Source organism: Cuculus canorus, chromosome 9, assembly GCF_017976375.1.
Source record: "Cuculus canorus isolate bCucCan1 chromosome 9, bCucCan1.pri, whole genome shotgun sequence".
Lineage (NCBI taxonomy): Eukaryota > Metazoa > Chordata > Aves > Cuculiformes > Cuculidae > Cuculus > Cuculus canorus.
The window spans coordinates 25136484-25154412 of record NC_071409.1 but is presented as its reverse complement, the minus strand read 5'-3'; the positions used below and the strand labels follow the sequence as shown (position 1 = coordinate 25154412).

The following is a 17929-nucleotide window of genomic DNA, read 5'->3' as shown; positions in this document are numbered from 1 at the left end:
AGCAGAAAGAATATATACATATTGGCAGTTACGTGCCGGACGGGAAAATAAAGTGAGAACTCTTGTTTCCAAAGATGACATGGAAGTGGTGATAAACGATGAAGGCTCACGTTTTATGTTCTCCTTCCTTAAGGTCTCCAAAAGAACGAAATAGTGACAGCACTGATGTTCTTACAAAACACAATTAGAATATCTTTATCCTGGCCAATGTGGATATGAACATTTATTTTCTGAAATTTATGAGCGTCAGGCAATTTGAAAGCTTTCCCTCTTGGCCACAGCCGGATATTCTTGTGCTAAATAAGAAAAGGATACTACCCTTCCCTATGAAAAGTAATTAAAATCCTACTAGAAAATGAGAAAGAATTACTATACCTACTGTTCAGAGACAGGAGGCATGAAAAACTCTCAGCACGTTGAAGATATTCCTAGGTTAGAACTAAATAATAGTTTGGACAAGATCTACAAAACCACAGTTCAAGCGTCACACAGGTCTCCTATCTAGACTGTGGATGAATAAAACTTGGAAGTCTATAACCACAAACCAGCAAGATTCAGAATGATTTATAAGGCAGGATAGATGCAGGATCCTCCTGAAGTGTCCGACAACTCACCGGTCAGTAAAGAGGTGCCCATCGTCCATGGCTAAAGTGCAGGGTTTGGTAGCTCCAGACACTGCTGGCCAGAGCAAGAAACCCTGTGAGGCTTCTACTGGGCTGGAGGCACCGCGGGAGCAAAAAAAGCTCTCTTTCTGCTCTGTGCAGTTACTTAAAAGGTTCTATTTTCTTAATGATGTGACCCAGTAATGAGAACAAGAACTGGGAACAGAAATGAGAACACGAGCAAACCCGGTGCCAATGCCTATTAGCCTGCGTTCTTCTACCCCCGCATCGGGATCTACAGGGGAAAGCCTGAATCTCTCTAGTGAACCCCACTGAAGTAAACAGGGTTGAGCCACATATATCAGATTACAGGATATTGGTCCTGAACTAGTCTTGAACCAATGATCTAATCCCATTACCAATCCTGTGAGTCATCCAGCTCCACCAGGAGCATTTAAAGTATTTTGTATTTAATAAAAACATACAGGAAAGGCATAGTGTGTTTGCAATACACCCTCATTACCTCTGCAGATGTACTGATAGTGGAAAGAAGTCTTACAAGTCTCAGACCTCTCTTGCTCAAACTGAAGACGTGAGAAAAGAGCTGTTTGTCCACCACTAGACTAGGTTCTAGCTTTGAATTCTCTCCAGGCAAACTGGTGTTGAGAGACAGGATTTCACTCAACTGTTCAAAATCCCTAGAAGCAGTGGTATCTGACCAGGGTTCCTCATGGCTTTGAGGGATCTGCAGGGGATCTGCGCCAAAGCAGCATAAAACTGGAAAGCAAAAGACAAAATACATTCCTCAGGAAATAACAAGTACCAGCAGCTTCTGGGTCTAGTTTTACAGCTCTCTGCGTGAAATCTCATGGATTTCATCCAAAACAATGAAGGAGGAGAGCCCATTCTGTTACTCTGTGTATTGCAATAGCTTCCTCCTTGAGCTCAAACTGTCATCTTTTGATGAGCAAACACCCCAGATCACTGCAAACGAGTCTCTTGAGATACTCAGTACAGAGCAAAAAAGGCAATTTAAAGAAGCATTTCGTTATTTGAGTGAATAATAAAACTATTTCATAAAATAACAGCAGAAAAATATTCTGCTGTTACAAATTTCTGGATAAATCTGTCTTAGAAGCTATTAGGCAATTATTTTATCACAATCACCTGTTCTTCATTGGTAATTGCTGTGCTAAGGCTACACTCTGTAATGGCCATCCATGGCAGTTTTCCTGTCTCATTCCTTCACATGCATTTTGCAGGTATTCTCAATCAGTGGCTGAAGGCTCCAGCTCTGTTCAGGCTGCTGTCCTTTCTGTGCCGTTGGTGCTGACAGCAGATTTCTGTGCTGCCTTCAGCCCCGTCTGCGGTGCGGCAGAGCTATTCACAGACAGCTCAGCTCATCCCAGCTGAGCAAGTGCCAGGAGCAGCCGGCATGGGTTGGATGTCCCTTGGGCAGCCTGAGCCAGTGGGAGGTGTCCCTGCCCACGGCAGGGGGGTTGGAACTGGATGATCCTTAAGGTCTCTTCTAACCCAAACTATTCTATGATTCTTGTGACACCAAAGAAAACAACAACAGAAACTTTTCAATTATTGACTGAGGCCGATGGTGAAGAGATCCCAAAGATCCAGTCTGTGCTCAAAGGAACCTACTTTTCATTAGAAGAAGATGTGAAAGCACAAACGATGGAAATCCCCAACAGCATTTCAGGAAATGCTCTGCGGAATTGCTTTGAACGCTGGCAACACCACGTGCAGCATTTGTCAGCTCAGAATAGACCTGGCGTGAAGGTCATCAGAGATGATTTTTTTAATGTATTAAATGAAAAGAGTTACAGGCACAGTCTCAATGGTTTTATGTCAGACCTTGTATTCCTTCCAAACTCAAGCCTGCTTACAGCTCATTCAAGTGCATTATGTAGCACCGCACAAACTTGCTTCTTGCTAGTCTCAGCCATTTATCTGTTATTATTTTGCATGCGCAAAGAGTGTGGCATCAGGCCCTAACAACTCTGACATCATCAAAAGTAGGAAAGAAAAACAAACCCAGAAGCTCTAAGCACCTTCTCACTTTGAATGTCAGAAAAAATTACTGTCAGCCGCTGGAATTTGGTAGGACGATGCAAGCACTGATGCATCTGCCACACCTCCTCGTGCCTTCATCCTGTACAAAACTGGCTGCACTCAAGGGCAGGGCAGGACCAACTCTCGTTTTTACTGTTCAGCTGAAAGTGGTCACTTTGACTTTGTGTTTTGTGCTATGAGCGAAGTGGACAGTGTGTCCTCTGTCCTCTGAAATGGTTCCTTTGTCATTAATCAAATTCAAATGTATGCCTCAGCTGCTCTCTTAAATTCTCATCCGTGAACTATGAAGCAGCAGTGGTTATCTGCTGAATTAAGTAGTTCAGCTAAAAGAATCACATATATTGTTTCCAGTCAATGGACACTGTGAATAGATTTTGTGTAAAATTACTGGGAATGCATAAGCCATTTTGCCAAATGTTATGGAATTTCTTATCCCAAACCCTATGTGAAATGTAATTTGTGTTCAGATACCGACAACTGAACCATAGACTACATTTATACAGTATTTTACATATTCAAACTGCCATAAAAGATTAGCTAAGCAATAGATTTTCTCCCGTTCTAAAACAATTTTTTCTGCAATCACAGGGGTTTTGGTATTTGGTGAAAAAAAAAGAGAAAATTTAATTACACATAATTATAGCTTCTATAAGGTTTCTACTGATGATGGGAATAAATGGTTAAATATGAAAGAATACAATTAGATTTAACAAATTCATCATTTGGATAGCATTTTTTTAACCATTTGGATCAGCGATGTTGATCACTAAAACAGCAAACCTACTTTTGTCTTCCCTGGTGGTGCCTTCTCTCTACAGACATGCAAGTGGCAAAGAATCTGCAAGAAATTAGCCCCAACTCCTGCCGTTCTCCACAAATCCAGCTAAAAGCAAAGGCGAGACAAAGCACGAGACTGTGTAGGGGCAACAGTGACTGGGTTCGAACCACAGAGCGCAGCCAAGGGCAGGGGAAGCGCCCCATCCTCTCCTTCCACCACCGAGCACAGCCTCTAGCTGCAGCTCTTTCCCTCTGCCTCTTGCAGGATGATCTGATTTTTGTAATAGCGTCTAGTAATCACTTTTATCAGTGCTAGTGATAAGCAGATTTAGTTTGAGCGCAATCAATTTATTAATAGATATCAATCTTCTAATGACTGAGCTTGGTAACTACATGCTGAGAACCAACGCAGATCTCCAAGGTAAAGCCTTCCAAAGCCACAGGGCACACATTTGTCGGTGTGCTGAGTTATTTTCTCCTTGTTTGAGTGAAGTGCATTGCTGTGGGGATTCCCAGCCCCTCCAGCTCCCAGCTCTCTCCTCCTCCTGAGACAGGCTGCTCGGTTTGGTGCTCAGTGCCCTTACGTGGCATGGCAGACAGCCACTTTGTGCTGCTGCTGGTTTAAGTCATGGTATTTGTTGTTGTTGTTACTGGTTTAATTCTGTTTATTGGTGAAGAAAATCGTAAGATTTGGCTGTAGCTAACCTGAGTCAGCACCACACCTTATAAAATGTCTCAGGTATTACGTGCTCTCACCTTCTTTCCACTCCCTGGAGTCCCAGAAATGGTTTTCAGCCCCACGCAGGAGGTATGACTCATGTTTTCGGGTTGGTATTTATAGCCTGCTAACTGCAGCACCCAAGTACTGCCATTGCTGCACTCACACCAGGTATGAATCTGGCAGACAGAAAGCAAATACGATGCACACTTGCTAAACACTAGCAACTGCACTTCCTAAAAGCCTTTGTCCCTCTGCTTTCAAGCCTTGCCAAGTCAACCAGCTGAGTGAGCCCTGCCAGGGATGGCTGGATCAGCCCCTTCCCCAAAAGCTGGAGCCTCACCCTGGCCGGAGGGAAATGCCTGGACCAGTCACACGTGGAATGAGGATCACAGGCGCTTTTGCTTCCAGTTAACTGAGAGTAAAATTAAATAGGAAATTTTTATGGTTACCTCTTCTCTGAGGTAAGGAAGGTAAGGGTGAGGGAAGGACTCCCTCTCTCTCTCCATGTGAGAGCCTTTAATTAGGAAGACTAAAAGGAGATTTAATCATATCATAGAACCATAGAACCACCAGGTTGGAAAGGACCCACTGGATCATCGAGTCCAACCATTCCTAACACTCCCTTAAACCATGTCCCTAAGCACTTCATCCACCCATTGGATCAGATTTAATATCACTCTTTTAAGCAATGACATTGCAGAATGAGTTCATGACACAGAGAATGGGCACATTGCTTCCAGATCCCAGTAATCATGAGACCCCAAACCCTCCTCCAAATGCTTCTCCAGGCTGTGTAGGCCCTTGCTTTAGGGTCTTTAGGGTGAGGTTCTTGCTTTAGGTGCTATGCACCACAATGCCAGATTGCTTAATTAGCAAAAATCCACAATAAAAGACTATTTTTAGCTGATTTGTCACTGGAGCCATGAGTATCTTTAGTAAACAGAGTTTACTTTCCTGTTCTCATGAATGTATTTGCTTATATTTGCAGAAAGATTTAATCTGATGTAAACTATGACATTTGTTGTTTACTGTACAAAGACAGACACCCAGGCACTGGTTAACAATGAAATCAAACTCGATTCTTACACATATATTTGCATTAGTCAGTCACCTCGGTGTTAGCATACCTGGCTGAATCCTACAACGCTTCATTAAACAGTCTGTGAAAGCGTCTAGGAGATAATAACCTGTTGAGAAACTTCTTAAGTGAATCCAGACATAGATATGACCCAACTACAATGCACGTAGTTTCCATTTTTGTCCGAAGCAGTGGCTACACATTGTGAGTGGGAGCCACTGGATCTGATGTATTGCTAACCATAGAAAAGCTTTTCCTGTATCCCCTGTTTCCCACAAGAAAGCAATGTTGATATATTATTGTACTGTATTCAGAGTACTTATCAAGTCTGCCATAAAACTTGAAGACATATGAAAAGATCTGTAATGCAGTTCGCATTTGTATAATGCCCTGAACACCACAAGTCCAAATAGGAGGTTTGCCGATGCTACCAAGTTGGTTGTCAGTACTCTGGAGAACAGAAATGGAATTCCAAGTGATTTTGATAAACCGGATAAGGGACAAACATCTGTGCCTTGGATCCCATCTTTAATGGTGCATCCAGTTTTCATTTACAGTTTACCACCACACAAAAAGAACCGGTTCACAGGGCGATGTAGCTCGCAGGCTTCACTAGTGAACAGAGTGCATTAATAAGACGGAATAGACCCTTGGACCAGATCTCTTGTTTGCTCTCTGCAAGTAGGACAAACAAGTAGAATTCAATCCTGTCCTGGGCAATATGCTTCCCGTAAATAACGTAACTTGTGTCTTTTTCCCATTTACTGTGGATAGGCTCACGATACTGCATTACTGCCATTTAGACATGATTCCCAGGTAAGCCACAATTCACTTGAAGAACCATCAAGACTCTGTCTCTACGAGCCTACTGCAGGTCCCTCACCCTTGTTAAGTGATGGATTACGAACAGAATCAATCGATGTTTAAAGTAACCTTTAGTCAGGTCTTCCCAGTGTATTTTTCTCCTGTGATGGGACCAGTTTGGAGTGCGTTTTACTGGTGCATGTCAAGCAGTACAGTGCCACCAAGGAGGCAGTGACACCAACAAACTGCCATCAGTACTCCTGCAGTATCTCCGGGTGCTCTCTTCTGCCAAGTGACGGGACAGGACAAGGGGGAATGGCCTTGAGCTGCATCAGGGGAGGGTCAGATTGGACATCAGGAAAAAATTTTTCACTGAAAGGGTCATCGGGCACTGGCAGAGGCTGCCCAGGGAGGGGGTGGAGTTACCATCCCTGGAGGTATTTACAAGACAGGTAGACAAGGTACTTAAGGATATGGTTTAGTGGCAGATAGGAATAGTGGGACTCGATGATCTCAGAGGTCTTTTCCAACCTGATGACTCTATAATTCTATGATTCTTACTGGAGCTACTCACAGCAAAATAAAGTATACAGAAACAGAAATACATCTGCATTCATTGAGTGATAATATTCTGTGTTTACTGTTGCAGTTATGGACTGTAGTACGCAGAAAGGCCTACAGCACTGCAGCTTCAGAAAAATCAGAGCTGTGGGTTTCCATGATGGGGCCAGGAGTCTAGCTGCCAAGAGCCGGCTGGGGGATGAAGCCCTGAGGGAACAGTGTCCTGACAAGGCATGATGATAGCCAGCCTTCAAACAGATTCTCCAAGGGCTTGTGATCACATCAGCATTCCTGACTGCCCTGGCTGACAATATCGAACATGGCTTACAGATCAAGTAGTATCAACATCATTCTGTCTTATCTGTTCATTCTCATGAGGTCATCTGTCAATACCAGAGAGGTTGTTTGTGCCATGACTTGGCCCAAAGTCAGGGTGGGTGGGGTTATCTGCAGAGGCCAGGTATTGCAAGAGTTCGTTTGCTCCCACATTCACACTAATCTGGCCCAGCAGCTGTAGGACTGAAAGATGAAACGGTATTTAGGCTGGTGACACAATCAGTGGTCAGCCACAATGATCCCTCCAACCTTGACCAGCCAGAAACAACCAAAGTGTTAAGTAAGCTATGAGCAGCACCCCTTTTAAAACAATCAAGAACCGTGGAATTTCGTTAACATGGAGGACTTCAAGAGATTTGAAGGCTATTGAGGATACAAATGGCTTACGTCAGTCTGAGCCTATATTAGGTCTTAGTTTTCTCTCAAAATCCTCTTATCTCCTTTGTTGATATGCTTACCCCCAAATTACTTCAAAATACTCAAATGCAAGGCTCCACACAAAGAATGTCAACAAATGTTTAAAACCCAATGTTTTCAGGTACCCAAGATGTAGCAAAAGAACTGCTGGTTACATCAGAAGCGTACATACAATATAAAGATCAGTGCAAGCTTCAGAGCTCAAGTGGCACCATCCATTCTAAAATCTGGTCTTATATATTCTTTGCAGATGATTGAGGAGTGAAATTATACAGCTCACATTGAAATGGGTTTCACTGACCTGCCATGTGGTCACCGGCAAGGCTGCCAACTCTGGCACAGTTGTTCCCCAAACTGCCGTTGCCCATATGGCCACAGAGCTTGCAGAGATTTGCTGACTTTGCAGTCTGCTTGTGTACTACAAAATAAAGCTCAACTGAGCAGGCAGTGCCTCTTGTCTACTTTAATCTCTTTTCTCCTGCAGCCTGAAGGACTCAGTCAGGCTGGGGGATCTGTGGCTCGCCCATCTACCTGAGACCTAGAGATGCTGAACACCTACACTGTAAATATTTTATGCGTTCGTACCAAATGGGTGCGTTTTTGGTGAGCTTCTGCAAGTCATCATTCCTGAAAAAGTCATGTGGGGACAGATTCAGAGAGAAAATGTGCTTGCGTAGCAACTTTCTCTTACCACAAATACAAACCCAAAAGCAGGCAAAAGGCCTTGATGGTGGCTCTGTATGTTTATTTGGTTTTAAGCTTTGATTGTTCACTGATTGCTATGCGGTCCTTGTAAAACCTGGACACGCAAACTGCAGCTTGTCTTCTACAGCCATCAAAGAAATGCTATTTTAAGTCTCCACCAGCACTAACTGATTTGGCTCAGGAGCCTAACGGATAAAATATTGTAACAGAGAACAACAAGTCAGTCAGTTAATCCTTATTGACCTGTAAGGAGACGAGAATTTATACAAATGTCCCTGGAGGCTGGGTAAGTAAAGTTTTTCCATAACTCAATTTGGTTTGTTGTAACCAGTGTTCCTAACTCAACATCTCCACTTTGCAGTCAACGTAAACATTTACAGTGCGTTGTATCAAGCAGCCAGAAAGGAGAACTTGGGTTTAAATACATTTACTTCGCTAACACCTACTGTGATCTAGGGCTTAGCTTCCTCCATTCCTCTTACAAATGAATCTACACTAGAGTCTACAAGAAAGCTGGCAAAAAAAACCCAGAAGCTGTGGACAACCTCCTTGTAGCCCAGGTGGCTCTCTCAGCTTCTGCTGCCAAAGGGCGTTTGGGGCTGAGCTGGCTCGCTCAGTGCTGCACTGGCCTGGGGAGCCAACATACAGCTCACGGCACAGGGCAAATTGCAGATGGAGCTGGGGTTGCTCAAGTCGCCAGGTGCTTGATCTGAATCTAGGAGCAGATATATTGTTCACACAGTTTTTAAAATGTAAGAGAAATAATGTCAGGAAACGAACAGAGTTTACCTTGACAGACCCGTCACGATAATTTGAACTACAAGAAAGCAAGTGCTGGCAGCTATTAACATCTTGTTTGCTATTAAGGTTAGTCAAAATGTGCCACAAAATGCTGTTCAATGCACAGGGATTTGGATTAAATTATGTTCTCGGGGAAAATACCATGGTGTCCATGGAAAACTACAAACACCCCTGAAAATGAAAACCTTTCATGTGTTTTAACTATGTTTAAATCACATTTTCTTCTTAATGAATGGAATAAGCATTTTTATTTCTCTTGCTCTGGTACAGAGGCTAATCAGAACCACTTGCTTCACCCATCTACCAGCCCCTTGTTCACACCAGTTCCACATTATCTACTTGACGGCTACAGACTCACTTGTTTGTAGGATTCACCGCTCACTCCACAATGTTCACGAGAATTACAGGCGACAAAAAGTGAATGGAATACAGTTCTGGTTTTATCTAGGAGTTTTCTTTCCATAGATGTACTGTCATTTTTAAAAATGAGAATGTGTTTCATTATTAAGTAAAAAAATCCCCAGATCTCAATAACTACCAGTACTTACAACCCCACTTTTACACCATGGACCTGAGACCAAAGGCAGCCTGTCACAGTGACTCCTCAACTGGAAGAAAAAAAACGTAACCTGGTGACCCGCAAACTTCACTTCCTGCTTCTTTAGGACTCATGGAAATCTCTAATCTCTCTTATGAAATATGATACGATCAGAGTGGTAAGTGTTCATTCCTCACTGCCATCTGACAGAAAAGTCTGTCAGGTGAAGCTCTTTGTTCCTGGTCAGGAGATGGTGGAATGAAACAAATTAAACAGTGAAAACTCTCCAAATCATAACTTTTTGCTGTGTCTGAACGCTACTGCCAGCAGAGTTCATACTACAATGGGATATACTACAATGGGTTGGAACTAGATTATCTTTGCGGTCCCTTCCAACCCTAACTATTCCGTAGTTCTATGATACTATGGGTCAATGAAGAAACTGCATTTTTCAACAAAGGGGCTTTTGCTGCAGACAGGAAGTTTATTTTTTGAGTTAGTCACCGGTTTCACTTCATGCTGATCGTACCATTTTCATTAACATACAATAGCGCTCTTTCCCCGCAAGTGCTATCAAGATTGCATTTATGGTTCCAAAGGCTGTTTCACTACACCTACACACAACTTGACTGCTGAACACAGGAACAGATAAGTTTCTCCCTTTGTTTCATATGCTTACCTGAAATCCTAATCTTTATCACCTTTGATGTAAAGTGCTACTGTGGTAAATACAAAGGGGTTGATAATTAATAAAGAACAGAGAAACAGATCTGAACTTTGAAAATTATGCATATTTTGACTAGAAACATCACATCTGTGAGTGGGATATAAACATACCATTGAATGTATTCTTTATAAAGAAAAAGAAAGTGGCATTATTACACCAATTCAAGTGAGATCATACGTAATATGTTCTGGCAGCACAGGCTATTTTTTCAGTAGTGCCAAGATGTCTGGCAGAACTTTCAATGGAAATAATGAACTTTTTCTTCTATGTGTGTGTGTTACTTTTTTTTTTCTTTTCTATTTTATTTACACCCACCAGCAGCTGCTACCATTTCTTGAAGAAAAATGAAACTTGAGGATTCTCCATTTCAGAAACCTTTTGCAGAGGAACGCCATGGCAGGGCTAAGCTTCCCAATGACATCCATGCTAGGCTTGCTAACACAGACAAGCAGGAAAAGGATGACTCCGCATAAATCAGTTCCTCCTCAGGAAGTAGCTGGCAAACAAGAGACTGTTCAGCTGGTTGAGTCAGGGGAGAAACCAGCTCATACAACTACAAACATATCCAATTTCAGCATTAAAGCAGTACCTTTGGCCTGAGTCACTTAGCAATTTGTCTTATCAGTTTCCTCCTGATTATCTGGGTGTTGAGCAGATGGAACAGTTTCACTTATAATAAAACTAGTCTACCCACGGAATTACCCTAATTGACTCTCATTTAACTCCATATGTAGACATTTTGATCCGAGAATAAGAATACCTAATACCATTGGATTAAGATAAACAGTCATTAGGCAATCTTGTTTGAGATACATATTCACAAATAGAACCATAGAATAGTTTGGGTTGGAAGAGACGGTAAAGATCATCCAGTTCCAACCCCTCTGCCATGGGCAGGGACACCTCCCAGTGGCTCAGGCTGCCCAAGGGACATCCAACCTGGCCTGGAACCCCTCCAGGGATGGGGCAGCCACAGCTTCCCTGGGCAACCTGGGACAGGGCCTCACCACCCTCATGGTGAAGAAATTCCTCCCAATGTCCAGTCTAAATCTGCCCCTCTCCACTTTATACCCATTGCCGCAAATGCACAGAATTATCAAGAATAACTCATGGCACCAAGTGTACTTTGGCACATGGAAACCAAGTGTACTTTTATAAACAATAAAATTGTCCTGCTTTTTGCACAACTTCCCAAGCAGAGTCTGAGAGCAGAATACTTGATTATAACAATATATTTCATTATGTTCTGATCGGTATTTAGAGTTACTGGCATGGGAAAGAGGAAGGATGAAGAAGGAGAAGTAAAGAAAGATAGGAGGACAAAGGTCTTCAAACCCTCATTGCCAGGATGTGGACAGATTTTCAAAAGCAGTCAGCTGCTTCCACTGTTATTCTTAAAACGAGTTTATACCTGCCATGTAAATCTTTCTTGCTGATTTTTGGTTAAAGCTTGCCAGAAAATTTTTAGGCCTGAGGACTGAGCTTCTCACTTGTGCAGATCTGAATGCACCACTGCTACTCAACAGGAGCAACTCAAATTAAACAAAGAAACCCAAAGTATTTGTTTCAGAATAAGAGAAACTGAATGTCAGTGCCAGTATTATTAGACACTATTGTGGCAAACATAACAAAAAACAAAAGGGGAGAGAGGAGGCCTTATTCATCAAATATCCACATAAAATCTTAAAAATGCTACTGTTTATCCAGTAGTTATTAAAGCTGGTAAATATTCAATCATGCAAATAATTCAGTTGTTGTACTGAAGTCATCTTCTCCTTCCCCAGCCCCTGCCAAGGGATCCCCAAACCAACCTACAATCATATGCTGGTGAATCCAAAACAAAGACTTATTTGTTTACCACTGATTTAAAAACTAATTCAGTCCCAGAAATCTTGTTCCATTTAATATGTTGAAAATGAATAAACATGAAAAAATTTCTCCATATTTGTCCAATGCCAGAAAAGTCTTAGTGTAATTCTGTACTTTGAACTCTTGGAGATTTCATCATCCCAGTTTCCCTCAGTAATTATTCGCCCTTTACCTTCAGGTTTACTGCTAATATTAACGCCACTTGCTATGATAACAGTATGGGAGTGACAGAACAGCATCTCTGCCCCAAAGTATTCTGAATCTTTAACTGTTTCATAGCAGATTATGAACCATTTAAGTCACTGAAATTCAAGTGAATTGTAACATCTCCATTATATCCAGGGAACATTTCAGACCAATCTTTGCCCGTCCCTCAGGATTTTCTCAGCAGCAATGATGAATTAAGGCATTCTCAGACCCTTTAGTTCTGCAGAGAATGAGGATCAATTCACTGTTCAGCTCTTTGCACTTGGCCGCAGTGGCTCATAAGCAGTTAAGCAGAACGCACAACATAAGGGGCTATTCTCACCACAGATTATTTGATTGTTGTCGTGTCTGCTTACACCACGGACCTTAAAACTGCTGCTGTACAATTAAGAGCAAAGAGCATAAGGTCCTTTAGTCACCATTGACACAGGGGAAAGGAGGGGAGAAAAGCATACAGAACTGCATCTTCATGTTGAAATGAAAGGTGTTATATAGATACAGATTATGAAACTATTATGAAAATCACTTTTACCTCAAACATTAAAATATGACATTTAGTATTATTTGTAGCCTTAAAATTCAATTATCACCGTGCCTCCTTAGCGCACAGCAGAGCACTGTGATCTCAGAAGAGTCTCTTTTACAGCCCCGACAGCTTCCCACATACTAATAAAAATTATTTAAATGAGTAGTCACTAACAGAAGCCAGGGAAAATCGGAATGAAGGCTATCATCTCTTTCCTCTTGAGCATTACAGAGTTTCAGATTTACGCTACAAGCACATTCACACCTCACCTAATTCTGAGCATATTTATAAAGTGCCTGTTTCAATCGGTCGCACATTCCCTACAGATTCCAGCTCTGGTTCATTTATAGAGTTCAGCCCCTCCAAAACTCAGCAGCATACAACCGTTGGGCAGGACGTATCTTGCAACTCACCCCACTGCTCCCATCATTGTTCTGTTCCATGGGTACAGCACAGATTTTCCATAAAATACTCATCCTAAACAAGCTCCATGGTACTTAATCAGATCTCAGGAAGCTACACAGCCCTTCGCTAACACTGACCTTGTCTGGAAGATAATTCCATAGCTGTAAGTGCTTTGGCTTTGCCTCTTCAAAATGTGAGCATCAGAGGAGCTGGTTAGAAGATCCTTTCAGTAACACCAGAACATCTTTACCTGTTTTTATTGTGCTAAGACTTGTCGTTATCAGTCATTGACAGATTTCCACAGCACTGAATTTTTGAATATCATATATTACTGATTTAATTTAGTCTTTGCCGATAATGAGTGGAAAATTCTTATAATTTTTGGGAAAACAAAAGCCACCTAACCCCAGGCTGCTCTCTAGTTCTACAACGCTGATACTTGCACAGACAAAGTAACTATAACAGGAGCAGACAGTGACTAGATCTTTCTAAACTATGCCAAGAAACAATCTTAGCTTGTAAGAGTAGTTTTACTGAGCAAGAAGAGCCAGTCAACACAGTAAAAGCTAGTCATATATGTAAATATTGTCTGGCAAACCGCTTAGTAACCAAATTTGTACTTTTCAGCTGATTTTTATTTCAACATTTTTAAGACAGTATCAAATCATCTTGAAACCGGTTTTAAAAGATGCTTGATAATTTTGAAGATCACATTAATATAGCCAAATGTCTGATAATTGCATTTTGCCTAGATTCAACTTTCATTTATTCCTGAGAGTGTCTAAACTACAATACCATTCATGAAGTACAACAACCCAATATAACATGTGCTTCATAATTCAAAAATAATGTGCTGAATACTCTTGTGATTTATTTAACCTAAAATCTAAACCCTTAGCCAGAGATGTTCAACCTTTTCAACTCACAGATCCCCTTAGGGGTTTGTAGCCATGCACAGAAAATTTATTTCTAACAAAACCAGACTTGCTGCTTTTAGTTACTTCCCACAGACTCCTTGATATTACTTCACAGACTCCAAGTTTCTAAAGCAGTACTGCAGACCAACTAATTACCTAGAGCTGGCTGGTAACAAAAGAGATTAAATTAATAGGTGTAATATAGGATGGAGACCTGAGAAATGATATTCCATATTTAACAGCATAAAGATAATTTGTTACTTTGAACACAATACTTTTCCTTCTTCAGAAATAGCAGCAATTAAGAGCTTAGTGTAGAATGAAAAAATATATAGAGTAAATTTATTCAATCACTGAAAAAAAAAAAACCACACCACAATTCAACAGTGAACTGGGATTAAATAGACTGGATTTAAACCAACGTCACCACTACCTGGTCTTTATAAAGTTGGGAGAAAGTGCAATATAAGTAATTTACATGTGGGTTTGCCACAGAAGTGATGAAGATAAACAAATCCCCATTGTACCCAAAACCTTCCAGTAGCATAAGCAAAGTGCGTCAGCAGAACGAGGAAGTCAAGTATTTTTGTAGTGATATTGTAGCCTTTCAACCATTTTTTTTGCAGCTGTTTTTAAAGATAACTTTGGAAACGTTTACTGGCGGGTGACTGGGTTTGGCTGCCTGACACAGAGGTGGGACTGCTGTCAGCGGTGATGTGCCAGCTCCACCTCTCGAGTACTTGTACAAAGGGGGATCAGAAGGACAGCCCAGAAACAGGAAAAGGTGCGGAAGGGACTTAAAAGCCTCACAGTGAGCTCAGTTATTTTGTTTCCAAGCCCAACATCCATATGTAAATGTATATGCTTGGGCTGAGCAGTTATTGTGAAGAACCTGATTGATGGGACATGAGGTTAAAAGTACTCCTGGAGATCATCTTCACTTTTTCAATGACCTTTAGTACTGCTCTGAAAAAAAGATGGCCTACAGGTTTGCCCCAAGCTAAGGGTAATGTGGTTAGCAGGCAAACTCTACAACAGAGATACAGCAAAAGCTCAGCCCTGGGGATTCAATATAAGATAAAGTATCTGATCAGTCTCCAGGCTGCAGCACCTTTAACTCACTTAGAATCAGCCCACAGCTGACAAATTTTGCAGGAGAGTGAGAAGACTGCACCTGGGAGAAATCAGGTGGAAGCTTGGCAGACCAGCATCAACTGCAGGACATGACAACGCCTACAAACTGAACGCAGAGAGCACCGGGTTTCAGATATGCAAAATATTTAAGAAAGCTGTGGCTGCCACTTCAATTCCATTCAAAGGGAACACACCATCCTGTATTCAAGGTCACGGGAAGATGTAGGGTCAGGTGTTTTTCAGCAGAAATAGCTTAAACTGTTGCCCACTCTGCAGCTGGGTTGGTGGAACACAACCGTTGTGTTCTTTGGGAGAAGCTTCCTTAGCAATGACAGAAGCAATAGCAGAGGGGTTGAGTTTAAGCTCCTGAAGACAGGGGATCACCAGAGATGTGGTACTCACTAGAGGATCAGTGGAAACGCAGTACTTGACAGATGACCATGGGGATGCAGCACAGCTAGACCCAGCAGAGTGACTCTCCACAGCGAACTCTGGAAAAATACCGTAAGCAGAACTTAGTCTCTTTAAAAACTGTTCAGTAACAACAGTTACAAAACTTATTTCGAATCCCTTTGTCTACCTCAGCCTATTTCCCAAGGTACTGTGTTTAAACAAGGTTTACCTCAAGAAGGTGGGGTAGAAAGGACCTAAACCTTCTACACTGAGAAGGTGGGGTGGAAACGATCTACAAGTCCAAACTCCTTGAATAAATACCTAGAAGAGTAGAGAACTGGGTAGGAAATGAAAGAAAAGGCTGGAGGGTGCCAAAGTAACTAATGATATTTTCTCAAAAGGAATGTCTGTTTAACAGAAAGCAAAGGGAAGCTTCTACAAACAGTGGCAAACAGCCAATCCCATGAGTCAACCCCACCGGGTTGAACTGCCGTTCGCGGGCCACCAAGGGCAAACACCACCAATACCTGACAACTGCCACAACTCCAGCCTGAGAGATCATGGAATGGTTCCGGTTGGAAGGGACCTCAAAGCCCACCCATTCCCACCCCTGCCATGGGCAGGGACACCTCCCACTGGATCAGGGGCTCCAAGCCCCATCCAACCTGGCCTGGAACCCCTCCAGGGATGGGGCAGCCACCACTGCTCTGGGCAACCTGGGCCTGGGGCAGGGCCTCCCCGCCCTCATTATGAAGATATTTCTTTCTAACATCTGATTTTAAGTCTTCCCCCTTCCAATCTAAAGCCAATGAGGCGGGCGGGGGCGGAGCCAAGGAGCAGGGGCAGGGCCGGGCACTGCTGGGACACCAATGGGAGCAGGCGGTGGGCGGAGCCAAAGGATAGGGGCTGGGCCGTGCTCTGCTTGTAGCCAATGAGAGCGGACAGTAGGCGGAGCTAAGAAGTAGGGGCGGGCAGCCAATGGGAGCGAGCGGTGGGCGGAACCAAGCAGCAGGGGCGGGGTCGGGCAGCCAATGGGAGCGGACGGTGGGCGGAACCAAGCAACATGGGCGTGACCATGCTCTGGTGATCAACCAATGAGAGTGGGCGTCTGCGGCCGCAGCCAACGGAGCGGGGCGGGGCGCCTCTGGGCAGCCACTGGGCGGGGCGCCCTGGGCGCGGCAGAGCCGTGTCGTGTCGGTGCTGGGAGCGCCGAGTTCCTCCTCCTTCTCCTCCGCCCCGCGCAGCCGCCGCCCGGCCCCGGGGCGGCCCCTTCCCCGCCCCGGCGGCGCCAGCGAGCGCCCGGCGGGGCGTGCGCGGCCCTCGCTCCCTCCCTCCCTCCGTCCCTCCCTCCCTCTCTCCGCCCGCCGTGAGGGCGGGAGGGACGCGGCAGCCCCGAGCGGGAGGCGAGGGAGGCGGCGCGCCGGGAGCCATGCGGGAGTACAAGGTGGTGGTGCTGGGCTCGGGCGGCGTGGGCAAGTCCGCCCTCACCGTGCAGTTCGTGACGGGCTCCTTCATCGAGAAGTATGACCCCACCATCGAGGACTTCTACCGCAAGGAGATCGAGGTGGACTGCTCGCCGTCGGTGCTGGAGATCCTGGACACGGCGGGCACCGAGCAGTTCGCCTCCATGCGGGACCTCTACATCAAGAACGGGCAGGGCTTCATCCTGGTCTACAGCCTGGTGAACCAGCAGAGCTTCCAGGACATCAAGCCCATGCGGGACCAGATCATCCGGGTGAAGAGGTACGAGAGGGTGCCCATGATCCTGGTGGGCAACAAGGTGGACCTGGAGGGCGAGCGGGAGGTCTCCTTCGGGGAGGGCAAAGCCCTGGCCGAGGAGTGGAGCTGCCCCTTCATGGAGACCTCGGCCAAAACCAAAGACTCGGTGGACGAGCTCTTCGCCGAGATCGTCAGGCAGATGAACTACGCCTCGCAGCCCAACGGGGACGAGCAGTGCTGCTCCTCCTGCGCCATCCTCTGAGGGCGGGGAGCGGGGCTGCCTGCGGGCTCGGGGCAGCCGCCAGCGCGGGCGAACCCCGAAACCCGAGGAAAAAAAAACAAACAAAAAACACCCCCCCCCCCAAAAAAAAAATCGTGTTGGAAATGTGGCTTTTTTCGGCATGTACGTTTTCGTCCAGTCTTGGTCGCTGAATATTTGCTGTCGGTGTCTGCCGCGGGATGCTGCGGGCACGGGGGACGAGGGATGCGGGGCAGCCGGTCCCGTCCCTCCGGGAGGAGCGAAAGATGCGCAACAGCCGGTCCCGTCCCTCTGGGAGCATCGAAGGATGCGGGGCAGCCGGTCCCGTCCCGCGGGAGGAGCGAAGGA

General features: G+C 44.4%; 1 protein-coding gene and 1 long non-coding RNA gene across 6 annotated transcripts in view; one reads left to right on the top strand and one right to left on the bottom strand.

The window, feature by feature from the left end:
- LOC128853004 (uncharacterized) overlaps positions 1-16393 on the bottom strand; it is a 50851-nt gene extending 34458 nt beyond the window's left edge. For 4 of the 5 annotated variants that reach the window (XR_008451184.1, XR_008451183.1, XR_008451185.1 and 1 more), the window contains exons 1-2: positions 16131-16268; positions 15613-15701 (exon numbers count right to left, since the gene is read on the bottom strand). This is a non-coding gene — a long non-coding RNA (uncharacterized LOC128853004). Of the gene's footprint in view, positions 1-15612; positions 15702-16130 lie in introns of all 5 variants that reach the window. The other variant, XR_008451186.1, reaches the window with a different exon arrangement.
- A 421-nt stretch (positions 16394-16814) lies between these two features.
- On the top strand, positions 16815-17589 carry RAP2B (RAP2B, member of RAS oncogene family). Its single transcript, XM_009567678.2, has one exon. It carries the CDS (start codon positions 17033-17035, stop codon positions 17582-17584), a length of 552 nt encoding a protein of 183 aa, XP_009565973.1. The 5' UTR covers positions 16815-17032; the 3' UTR covers positions 17585-17589.
- Positions 17590-17929: the final 340 nt, after the last annotated feature.

Coding starts and splice junctions, on each gene's coding strand:
- RAP2B (XM_009567678.2), top strand. CDS start 17,033: ATGCGGGAGTACAAGGTGGTGGTGCTGGGCTCGGGCGGCGTGGGCAAG.